Source organism: Myxocyprinus asiaticus, chromosome 32 (assembly GCF_019703515.2).
Source record: "Myxocyprinus asiaticus isolate MX2 ecotype Aquarium Trade chromosome 32, UBuf_Myxa_2, whole genome shotgun sequence".
In the NCBI taxonomy this organism is placed as follows: domain Eukaryota; kingdom Metazoa; phylum Chordata; class Actinopteri; order Cypriniformes; family Catostomidae; genus Myxocyprinus; species Myxocyprinus asiaticus.
The window spans coordinates 35,883,392-35,896,303 of NC_059375.1; the positions used below are offsets into that span (position 1 = coordinate 35,883,392).

At 36.0% G+C, this 12,912-nt stretch overlaps 1 protein-coding gene across 1 annotated transcript in view; it reads right to left on the reverse strand.

Moving 5' to 3' along the window:
* LOC127423650 (protein sidekick-2-like) overlaps positions 1–12,912 on the reverse strand; it is a 431,227-nt gene that overhangs the window by 19,903 nt on the left and 398,412 nt on the right. Inside the window, exons 32-40 of the mRNA XM_051668153.1 lie at positions 12,083–12,153; positions 9,953–10,088; positions 9,814–9,870; positions 8,955–9,056; positions 8,730–8,845; positions 6,837–7,023; positions 4,023–4,160; positions 3,650–3,859; positions 3,060–3,185 (exon numbers count right to left, since the gene is read on the reverse strand). Of these exons, the coding sequence (XP_051524113.1) occupies positions 3,060–3,185; positions 3,650–3,859; positions 4,023–4,160; positions 6,837–7,023; positions 8,730–8,845; positions 8,955–9,056; positions 9,814–9,870; positions 9,953–10,088; positions 12,083–12,153 (1,143 nt within the window). The remainder of the gene's footprint in view (positions 1–3,059; positions 3,186–3,649; positions 3,860–4,022; positions 4,161–6,836; positions 7,024–8,729; positions 8,846–8,954; positions 9,057–9,813; positions 9,871–9,952; positions 10,089–12,082; positions 12,154–12,912) is intronic.

Below are 12,912 nucleotides of genomic sequence, written 5' to 3' on the forward strand. Positions count from 1 at the left end.
TCAGTCATCGTGGTAATCTGATCTGCTCTGTGTCAACTGGAGTGCTCACATCAATATATCTTCTTTATCTGACACATGCTGCCATCAGCACCTTTTTACCAGACCGAGATATGGAATCACTCTTTTTGTTTGAGAGAATTGTATTTGGGAGCTCGGCTGAAGGATTATGCTGCCAAACAAACTTCATGCTAAACCTAGGGATCTACAATATATATATTAGGGGTGTAATGGTTCTCGGTAAAAAAACGAACCGTATGGCTCGCCACCCACAGTTCGGTAAGTATTGGCACTGCGGTCGGTTCACCTCAAGTTTAATGAAAAGCACAAGTTTTGGTCCAGAAAACAAAGTGTCAAACAGACAGGCCAGTTAAAACCTCAGCTAATGCACCTTTATGGCTTTGTAGGTAGATACGCTCCGCCTGTGTTTTACGTGGGTCAACTTGATGACATCACTGTTCTGCAAGTGTTGTGTGTAGCTGAAAATGGCAAGTGGAGAAAACGAGCTGCTGATAGAGAAACCCCCTGCGTTTCTCCTTTCTGGGAACATTTTCTTTTTGCAGTCAATTACAACAGTGATGGTCAAAAGACGTTTACACAACAGGCACTGTTTGCAGACATCGCTCGACACGAGTTCTGTATACTGGTAATACATGTCAATAATGCACGTGAGGGTTTATTTAAAACACGCACGCAAGTTCTTCTTGTTTCCTCGCGGCTGTAATCTATCACAAGTGTCAAAAATGTGCTTTGATTAATGCCATTAAGATGCCGTTATAGTAATACATTGATACATGATTAATCATTTACACCGACATCACCCAGGGAAAGAGCCGCAGGTGAGCCGAAATGGCACACACTCCTTTCCATGTTTAAGCAGGCATTAAGTGCTAATTCGGACAGACATGAAACAATAACTAAAGCGCTTGGGGTGTTTATGTGGGATTTTCACGTATGATTAAAATACTCGAGCACATTATCACAACATCACTTCTCGTATGCATTTTAATAGCAAGGTTATTCCTTCTATAGTGATGTACAGCTTCCGAATATTAAATATATGTTAAGATGAGTTTGAAGTGCACTTTATTTTAATGCGTGTAGCATATTAGTGCAGGTATTAAGTTAAAATGTTGATTTAGTAATTAGAGAAAATGTTTTTTTTTTGTTTTTGTTTTTTTTTAGTTAAGGACCCTGACAAAAATTAACCATGCTTTTAATATAGTAATATTGTAATAACCATGACTGCTGTCACCAGGGTTTTCTGAGTAGAATTGTCCATGGTTTTATAACAGCAATACCATAGTTTCTATATAGTAACCATGATTTTACTATATATTGTAACCATGTTTATTTTATGGTTACCATAATTTTACTACAAATAACATGGTTAAACTATGGTTACTGTTGTAAAATAATGATTGTTATTTAAGGGTAAACCTGCTGAAGTGTTTACCAAATAGATTATTCTTTGGATTTGGCAGTAATATTTTTTTTCTGAACAAAGCAAATACCGAACTGTACCGAAACCATGACCCTTAAACCATGATACAAACCGAACCATGAGAAATTTGAACCATTACACCCCTAATATATATATATATATATATATATATATATATATATATATATATATATATACATACACACACACACACACTGGTGGCCAAAAGTTTGGAATAATGTACAGATTTTGCTGTTTCGGAAGGAAATTGGTACTTTAATTTACCAAAGTGGCATTCAACTGATCACAAAGTATAGTCAGGACATTACTGATTTAAAAAACCAGCACCATCACTATTTGAAAAAAGTCATTTTTGATCAAATCTAGACAGGCCCCATTTTCAGCAGCCATCACTCCAACACCTTATCCTTGAGTAATCATGCTAAATTGCTAATTTGGTTCTAGAAAATCACTTGCCATTATATCAAACACTGCTGAAAGCTATTTGGTTCGTTAAATGAAGCTTAACATTGTCTTTGTGTTTGTTTTTGAGTTGCCACAGTATGCAACAGACTGGCATGTCTTAAAGTCAATATTAGGTCAAAATGGCAAAAAAGAAACAGCTTTCTATAGAAACTCATCAGTCAATCATTGTTTTGAGGAATGAAGGCTATACAATGCATGAAATTGCCAAAAAAACTGAAGATTTCACATAAAGGTCTTCAAAGACAAAGGACAACTGGCTCTAACAGAGATGTGGAAGGCCCAGATGTACAACTAAACAAGAGGATAAGTACATCAGAGTCTCTAGTTTGAGAAATAGATGTCTCACATGTCCTCAGCTGACAGCTTCATTGAATTCTACCTGCTCAACACCAGTTTCATGTATAACAGAAAATGGAAGACTCAGGGGTGCAGGCCTTATGGGAAGAATTGCAAAGAAAAAGCCACTTTTGCAACAGAAAAAAAAAAAAGAAAAGGTTAGAGTAGGCAAAGAAACACAGACATTGGACAACAGATAACTGGAAAAGAGTGTTATGGATCTTAACCCCATTGAGCATTTGTGGTATCAGCTAGACTGTAAGGTGCGTGAGAAGTGCCCGACAAGACAGCCACATCTGTGGCAAGTGCTACAGGAAGTGTGTGGGGTGAAATGTCACCTGAGTATCTGGACAAACTGACAGCTAGAATGCCAATTCCATGTGGAGGATTTTTTGATGAAAACTCTTTGAAGTAATTTTTTTTTATCAAATTGCAAAAGTAAATTTTCACGTTATTAATGTCCTGACTATAAATTGTGATCAGTTGAATGCCACTTTGGTGAATAAAAGTACTAATTTCTTTCCATAAGAGCAAAATCTGTACATTATAACAAATATATATATATATATATATATATATATATATATATATATATATATATATATATATATATATACTGTATACATACTGTATATATTTTTTATTTTTTGTGTGGATTTTTGTCACTTTTTATAGACATAGACAGTACAGAGGACATAGGAAGTTGGAGATGGGGTGAGTGGAATTACGAAATAATGCACCTCCCACATGAGCATCAAGACTCAACACACAACACGTCTGTTTCTGATTATTTCACCTGAGGGTCTGGCCTCAATAACATAGCGTGTGATAGGTGCCCGCCCGGGATCCCCATTGGCCCAGTGGATGGTCAGGGCGGAGCCATATCGAGAGATGAAGGGTTCACCAGGAGGGCCCGGTGCTCCTAAATACAAAAAAGAAAAGGTCTTACTCATGAGCGTTGGGTTAAGGAGGATGAAAGAATGAGAGACAGACGGTGACCTGTTTTATAGAGAATCATTGGGAGTTCACACTGAAAGCGATTAGCAACAACAAAGCGACCTGAATTCAATCATTTTCATTGAAAGTTGCCAGCAACTGCCAACAATGCAACAAAGCATTTGAATGAAAACATCTTAATTCAAATGGAATACACGTTTATTTTTCTGACCCCATTTTTTTTCTCACAAAATTGTATTAGATTTCTCTGAAAACAAAACGTAATATCACGTTTTGATTCTCAAGTAAATGTATCTTGTTTTAAGGTTGTTTAGATATTTTTACTGAAAAACAAACAGTGTAGTGATCAACAGTACAAAGACTCTGTGACCTCCAGTGATTATTCGCTGTTAGTGTGAATGCCCTACAGATATAAGCATTCAGACAGACCATCTCCAGGTCCTGTGGTGATGTTGGCCTCCACCTCTGGACCGTAGGTGAAGGTTTTGGCATGGATGCGGAAGTTGTACGTGACTCCATCAGCCAGATCTTTGATTTTCAGCCACAGGGGGGCGTTCCCCTTCACGTCCACCGTCACGATCTTACTAACGCCTGGGGGGGAGGGGGAGTGAAGACAGTCGACACAGGCCACTGAGGACTCTAGACAAACACACTGCTTTTAGTTCAGGCAACAAGAGCTCTACACACTCTCTCTCTCTCTCTCTCTCTCTCTCTCTCACAAACATACGCGCGCGCACACACACACACACACACGTGGGCAGAATGATCCTGGACAAATATTACTAATAAAAAAGGCACTGACCATCAACAGGCATGCAGGGTTTGTAGATGAGTCTGTAGCCCTCAATGATACCGTTAGGGAAGACAGGCTCGCCCCAGGACACATTGACAGAGGTGGTGGTGAGCTCACTGAAATGGATCAAACTGGGAGCACTGGGAGCTGAAAGAGAAAGAGAGAGAGAGAGAGAGAGAGAGAGAGAGAGAGAGAGAGAGAGAGAGAGAAACAGTTAATCAGGAGAGAATAGACAGTCTCGCGGCTTGATAGCTTAAACACATCTGCCTGTCTCGCTTTACTGAGATTAAATCTTTAAACCCATCTTGGCATGACATGGACAGCTAGAACAAAATGATCTGTCATTCTATATTTGTTTCTGTCTTTGAATAGTTAGAAAAAGAGCAGATATAATATAAAGACAAATCTATATTAAGAGGAAAGAAAGACAACTGTCTGGAGTTAACACTAAGTCTTTTTAAAGACTTTACAATACATATAGGCAATATAACCAACCAATCAGGTGCTTTTTAATTTACTGACAAGTTAGAAGTGTACCATTTCCATAACTTAAATATGATTATTTACTGTGCATAATAGGCTACTGTCAAACATACAGTCAAATCATCATGCAGATCAGAAAGTTCGCGAGTAGAATACAACACATATTGTTTCACTCACATATCAAATAAACATCAAGTAAAAGCCCGGAAGAAAAAAAAAAAAAAGGTTTACAGTTTATAAGCTGTAAACAGATATCTTTTGTTGTGTTTCGCTTGTAACTTCAAGAAACACAAACAGAACATACTGTAAAAATTGCTTTTTTGAGACAATTGCTTTAATGATTCCAAATCCAAATCCAATGTGATATAAAGCACATAAATTAAAATAATCTAGGTAAAATGCAATACTACCTCAAATATCATTGATATCATCCTGGGGGGTGGTCTCTGATTACAAAGTGCACCAATCACAGCTGTTGAGTTAAATTTTTGAAGAGGCGCACGTTAGCCTACGCCGTGGGCTATGTATAAATCAGCCTGAAATCTAACCCTAACCCCGCTCTTAAACCTACTGTTCCGCAACGTCAGCAGCAGCAAATGTGAATCTTGTGGGAATTGTGCAGAACAACAAGTAATTACACAGTAAATACATTGTATTGTATGTATTTTAATGTTAATACATAGTAGTTAAAGACATCTAATATAAAGTGTGACCAAAAACTCTTTTGTAAATATGTATCTTTATCTTCTCACTGTCAAATAAACATTCATTCAGTCAGTAAGCTAGTCAGATGTGCAATTCATTAACACATTTTAATTGATAACTCTTATTAGTTTGTGACACTTTTTAAATGACTTGTGGAGTATCTGATAAACATTTTACATTTTGAGCAAATTTGCAGTATGTACTGTAGTGGGGAAGTTTGTCACATTTGCTTTTGTCAAATTCAGTGTACTAGGAGTAGTTAATTTCAAAAGTTAAGGACGAAAGTAATTGTGATCCTAGTCAATGTGATGCTAGTTTCAGAACTAATTTCAGGCTAGTTGAAGTATCCATCCTTCTATTTTAGGGTCACACACAATGTTACTTTTATTAACTGATGTTTCTTTTTTCTTCAAAGATTTTAATAGCGTATAGAGTAACAACAAATGAACCCACGCAACCCACAACAAAATTGGCTGGAACGCTATTTCATTTGACACTTATCCTCAACACAACCAGTTTTAATAGTAATATCAGATGACAAAAAAAATGGTTCCCTTTTGTGGTGACAGAAAGAAAAGCACATCTCCTTCAGAAAGAGAGAACAATAATGAGACTGTGTCCCACAGACGCTTAGAGCCATGAGCCAACGTGCAAGCATGCTTAAAGAAACCACAAGAGCTGCTTAACTGATTCTGAGTAAAAGCAACAGCTCCTCTGAATTTTAGCAGACCGAACTGTAAACATACAAAAAAGGCCGGATGGGCTTTGTGATATATCTTGGCCAGTTGTCAGAAGCAGTTCACATTCCAGAAGTTCTTGGATGCAAAAATAATTCAATTCATTCAAATAGTTTCCATCATTCCGATCCCCTGATCTGAAATAATTTGCAGCCTTTAATCCAGCATTATTTTTTAATATTTTTATTAGCGTTTTCACCCAGTTTTGCCTATTTTTGGATACAAAAACAGTGCATTTCATCATAATTTTTATGCAATCTAAAATAATCCTTTTCGCCCAAAGAGTATTAATTAGCTATTAGACGTTAATTGTAGGTCATGTGCCATTTGGTGCTCACACTGAATTTGGACCACCGTGGACAATGAGTTAAGATCCAGTTTTGGTACATCATGTGCTTAGCAAATGCCCCGGAACTAGCATTTTTCCTTTAAATGCCCCATGAAATGGCTTGATGAGCCCAGTTTTCTTTTCTTGTTTTGATATCCTGTATGTCCTATTAAAACAGGAATTTTGGACCATAGTTACATCACAGCCATGAACCATGATTTCCTACTTGTTTGTCAGCTGCAGATTGTATTAGAGGGAGGGACTTTAATATTCTAGAGAGCAATTGTTTGGAAAGAAATATATAGTGCAAGATGATGAATCATCAATATTTTGGTCTGTTTTGGTCTGTCAGAAGAAAAAGACTGTACATTTTAAATGTGTATATGTTATTTTTTGTCAACTTTTAGAAGTACACTAGCATTTAACTTGCCTCAAAGATAACAGACATAGACTACAAGCCACAAAAGTTTCCCATTTTGATTTCATGGGTCTTAAACTATGGTGATATACTGTACTGTAAGCGAAGACTTGGGAAAAGACAGTTAAGAAGACTGCCTAAAGGTTCCACACCAGCTTGTTGAGTTCTTCCTCTGGTCGGTGGGCTGCGTGGTCCATCCCCGGCTGCATTGAAAGCAGCGACACTGATCATGTAGGTGGTGTAGCCCGTTAGATTCTTGAGCTTTACTCCTCCCTCAGGCAGGAAGAGAGTACGCAGTTTCTCCGTCTCATTTTTCCGTTGATATTCCCAAAAGAAGATCTGCAACAGGAACACAAAACATTGTACTCATATTATTGTACAGCAGGTGCACAAAATGAGAGGTGATGTCTGTTTTATGTGCAAGTACACTTAGTTACAGAGCACACACATACTAACACAAGCAACTCTCCAACTGTTTGTTTTCCCTCATTCATTGACTTATCAACATAAATATGCAAGAATATAGTATTTTTGTAAATTAATAAATACAAAAAATTGTCTACACTATTGTCTACACTATTATGAGTCACGGGCTCTGTTCCAAAACCTAGCGAGCTGCCTATCACTCTTAAAAAAAAAAGTTTTTTTGGGGTTCTACACAGAACCCTAGGGTTCTTTACTCAGCTCCAAAGAACGCTTAATGCCAAAAAGGTTCTATTTACAAATATTTACAGAAAAAATTAAAAATGTAGCACAAAAGGGATCTTTGGGTTGACAATTGCTTAATGTATGTATGTATGTGTATGCATAAATTACATTATTGAAATTTTTTTTTTTTTTTTTTTTAATAAATAGTTTTGAACACTACACTGCATTACTTTTGCATTTGAATTTCATACTGCAGAAAAATAAAACTTTTACATTGTACTTCTACAGCTTTGGGTTTGATTAGAAAAGGATAAATGATCAGATCCAATTCCCTTTATGCCCTTTCTCTTACAGACGACAGGTTTATCTTAGTATTAATATAGAGTCTATGGTATTGTTTATCATAAACAGCAAACAACTTGAGTGTGTAGCGTAGTAGTCATTTGTTTTTATTTATTTTTAGTTAGTTTTTTACTTGTTTATTATTCTTAATTATGGTTATAATGTTAACTTATAGTTAATGTTAAATGATTTAATGTTTATGATTTTTATATAAATAATATTACTATGAATTAACTTTTAGCTTATTATTACAAACCTGTGGATTTATTAAGTCAGTTCTCATACTGTTGCATTATGAATTGTGTTAATTAGTGATTGTGTTGTTGTAAATACAAACTATTAAATGCTTTACTTAATGATACTTAAATGTAATTTATATGGTATATTTTATATTAGTGATATAGTATATGAACTATTCAATTCGCATATCCATTAAACATTCTTCTGGTAATAAAAAAAAAATAAATGTAAAAAAGAAACAAACCAAATTTTACGGTTGCGGGTTACGGTTATAACCAAATATAGGTTCTATATAGAACCTTTCCACCTAAATATATGATAGAATATTTAAAAAATGTTCTACATAGAACCTTTTAGGGGTTCCAAATATGAAGCGAGCGATAGAACCCTTCAGGGTTCTATATAGAACTTTTCTTCTAAGAGTGTATGTAGGCAGCATTTTAAAGCATCATAGGTTTGCACACATACCTTCATAATATAATGAATTAAAAACCAAAAAGTATCAATAAAAATAATTTTGCTTAATTAAAATGCACTATTTTACCCAATGTGTGTGCAATGTATTTACTGTACTTATTAGAGTATGACATCATTAGCTTGACAAAATAGTGAGTCACAGCCTATGTAGAGCACTCTAAATTGTTTATTTATTATGCTCCATTTCAATTAGAATGCTGCTAATGTAGGCAGCAAGAAAGCTTTCTATGTTTTGGAACAGTCATGGAAAGTCAACAAATGAACACAAGTAGCATAAGGGAAAATATTCATTGAAGTCATACTACAAGCCATTTTCCACATCATCATCAGAGTCTGACCTTATAACCCTGAATATCTCCATTCTGAGTCTCCAGCGGAGGCGGGTCCCACGTTACATCAAATTGCGTGGCAGTAGCTGATTGGATGACCACATTTAGAGGTGGGGCAGTTGGAACTGTGAGAGTAGAGAAGATTGGTTAGGCTCTAGTGAGCTAAAAATTGTTTCCCTTAAATGTGTATTCTGGGATTTATCATCTGTAAACAGAAACTAATAAAGGTTTTACCTGCTTCTCCCACAAAGACTTCCTGTGGTGAGCTGGTTGGTCCCTCACCAACAGCATTGTACACACTCATTCTGATCTCATAGCGCTTGTGTTTCATAAGATCTACAACAAAAGTACACAAACCAATGAACTAGAACGATAGTACTAGTTCAAAATTGCATATTAAGGGTTCACACAAAAAATAAAATTCTATTTTGTTTACTCATCCATATGTAGTTCCAAACCAAATACTTTATTTGAAAGTTACCAAAGATAGGATTGTCAGTTAAATAAAATTTGGTCAGATGTGGTCAATGAACCATAACACAAGGGTAAGTAAACAAAATCAGAATTTTCAGTTTTGGGTGAACTATTCATTTAATACTCAATGCAAGGATTGCAAATGTAAAAAAAAAAAAAAAAAAAAAAAAAAAAAAAAATTGATGTTCTGCATATTAAATGTTCTTCTGGGGCCAGTAGACCATCTTTGTTTCATTAGCCTTGACTCAGTCTTTGACTGAGAATTGTGTCGGCTTGGAGCCAGAGTCAAAGGAAAAGATGAGTCAGTCTGGTTATCTTCATCTGACTTGACTTCCATGCTGGCCTTTCTGCAGACGTCAACAGCAGACAGAAACCAGACATAACTAGACCAGTCTTAAATTCATTACCACTCAGTCTCCTCAGCCTCGAGCTCATGAGGTGAGAACAGGCTTGCTGATAGCAGATAGTAGTCAAAACAAGGGCACATGGAGACTGCATATTGTCAACTCTTAAGTAAAGCTTTTCTTGTATTGCGTTTGACCGGTTCATCATTCAGTTTTATGGATTGTGAAAGAGATGTGGAGGAGATGTTTGAGAGTAGAAACAGGAAGTGACTTACTGTCCAGTTCATACTGAGTAAGGGAGGATTCGCTGATGTTCCGTATGTTGTAGGGAGCTTCAAAAGAAAGAGGAAGACATTGATGATGAAAGATTGAGAAAAAATATATACTACATCGTTCGAATATCTCTATGCTTACAGGTGAGTTCTGCCCAGCCGGTTGAAGCTCCATTGACAGTGTGAACGCTGTAACTTCGGAGCCGGTCATAAAGCAGCTCCCGATACCGGATTCGGAATCCCAGAATAATTCCATTAATTTTTTCCTCAGGAGGGGGCTGAGGATGACAGAAAAGGCTAAGCAAATGTCACCAAAATATAATCAACATTTTCATTAAGCTTTTGCTGTGTGATTTGTGGCTGGGGTTGAATAATGCTTTGCACCACAGGTAATCGGAAGTTATGTAAACACAGCACCCACGATTTTGTCAACACAGGATGTGAAAACCCCCAGATGTACGTTGCTAAGATGTGAAGGCAAACCATCTTTCATCCATTGCTTTGGAAGAATGCAAGGAAAAACCAGATCAAACCAACAAACCAGACTTGGTGAATTCTAAACTCACATTTAACAATCATTCAAGCAAATTCCCCCTAGTAAAGCATGAATGAACTAGTTCTGGGGGAGGAACCCATTTATTCACCCTTTCACCACCTCAATGAACCAGAGTTGGATGCCTAAGGCCTTTCAAACCTGCCATCTTTGAAAAGGTAATTCAGGGGTGAGTTTGAGAGCATGTGTTTAACACACATACTATGCCCTCCTGCTCTGTCATTACAAGCCGTTGATGGATAGGTTTGGCTGGTGGGTCGTATGAGGAGTAGACACTTTCCATGAATACTGTACACTTTGGTGTCCTGTTACTTTTTTGTAATGAATTAGAGCAAAGGCATGAATCTGATGTTTGTAGTTTTGAGAACTATGATGTATGTTGGATAAACTATTGTATTGATAAACAACTGATTTGAGTCCATCCCAGAGGTCTCGACCTTCTCGACTGTACAATAATTAAAACCATTCCATTGTATCATATCTTTAACATAATCTGTGGAATTATATTAAATTCATTGTAGTAAAAAAAAAAAAAAATGTAATTAACTAAAAAAAAGAGTGCGTCCCTATTTTGCATGCAACAATCTGCATGGGTTTATTTTTTAAATTTTATACATTTTGGCAGTTTGACTTTGATGTTTTGATGATTTAATGTTTATTGCTGGAAAATAGCAAAACCATACACATGTTTTTAAGTTGTATTAACCTTGTGTGACCCACATGCGTTGACATTGTATTTTGGCTTTTCTATACACAATGCATTGTTTAAATACATTTAAACATAGTGAATACTGTTGAGAAAAAAACTTAAGTTATTAAGTTATTTTGAACAACTTTCAACATTAAAACATATGTGGGTCAATTCACTTAATTTTAATATACATTTTGTTTTATTTCGCTATCACTGTACAATATGGTTCAGTTCATTAACATTAGTAAATGCATTCCTATATTCACTGCATTTTCACATTGAGAATCAATGGGTTTATCCAAAAGCTGACAATTTTTGCTTTCAGAGGCTTTATATGGAGTTAGGATTAAAAAAAAAAAAGTGCATTTCGAACTGTTCTGAGACCAGTGCAGACAGACAGCACACTGGAGGTTAAGTCATTCACTAAATAGGGAGCAAGGGAGCATCAAATAGCTCTCTATGCAGCAAAGTGCATTCACTCCTAAAATCCAGGCCAATAGTTCAGTTTCAAGCTGCAGGTGATGTTTGGACCACTCAACATGTTTGGCAGACATGGGACAATAATAATCAGTACATAGATTCAGAATGTATAATGTATAATTTGATCAAAAACATGAATAACCAACACTCCTGGAAACATAATAAACAATATGCTGAAAAAAAAAGCAAAAAAAGCAAAAAATAAAAAAATAAAAATAAAAATAAAAAAATCGGACTTTCTACAGCTTGGTATTATTTAAAATTTCACAACTTAGTCCCGCTGTCCACATATGTTGCCATACATTTTTAGGAAAACTATTAGCTCTAGATATTCTCTTCGTCCCTAGATGTCAGTGTAAATCTGAGACAACATGCACAAAAAATTACTGAGTGCACCTTCCCAAATTTTAGTGACAGGGTTACAAAAGTGGCAAATCTCCTATGAAATAAATGGTAAAAAAGACAGTTTTCTTATTTTGTACCATATTCATGGAAAGTGCCACAAAAAAAAAAAATAAAAAAAAAAAAATAAAATTCCACCCCCTTACCTGCCAGCAAATCAGAACTGAGGTTGTGGTGTATGGTTTGACAGTGAGGATGGTTGGAGCTTCATCTGGGGCTTTAGAGAGAGAAAGAAACACAAATAAATGAAGAGGCACAGAAATGTACCCTGTGAATGTAATTCCATTTCAACCACCTCAGTTACAATGTCTTACGCTACATAAACACTCAAACTGTGTCAGAAGACTGCATTGTTCAACAAGCCAAGCCTGTATTACAGTCTGATATATGATGGTGGGTTTTCAACAGGCATTATGCACAAGCCTGTCTCACTTCACTGAAGTTGCTTAGACATAATTTAGTTTCGTAGCAACCAGAGATACTGTATTACCTCATTTATACTTCTTCCTCCAGCAATGACATCATTGATGGAACACAATATCATCACCTGTGTGTTGCAGTAAAAGCTTGGCAGCTATCATGGGCATAAAACAGCCCTCTTGTAATAGGGTACAAGCAGAATAGAATCTCTGTGTGAAGCATAATGGTCGATTCATGCAGAATCTGCTAAATAGAGTATGTGTTTGTGTGCAAATGATTGTGACACGACTTAAAGGATATAAATCCTATTTATTTTATTACAATTAAGAAATTGGTTATAACAATAATGCATAAACCTTTCAAGACCTATCATGAGCTCCGAAATTGTTAAGCAATGATATGCTTTTGCAAATACCAAAAGTCTGTGTGATTTCAACTTCTAAAACAAAATAATAATAATAAAAAAATCAATAGCTGAAAATACATTTTACAACTGAAATCCCACCACAGCAGAAACCCCCAACTCTCATAAAGCATTACAAATGACCTAATCATG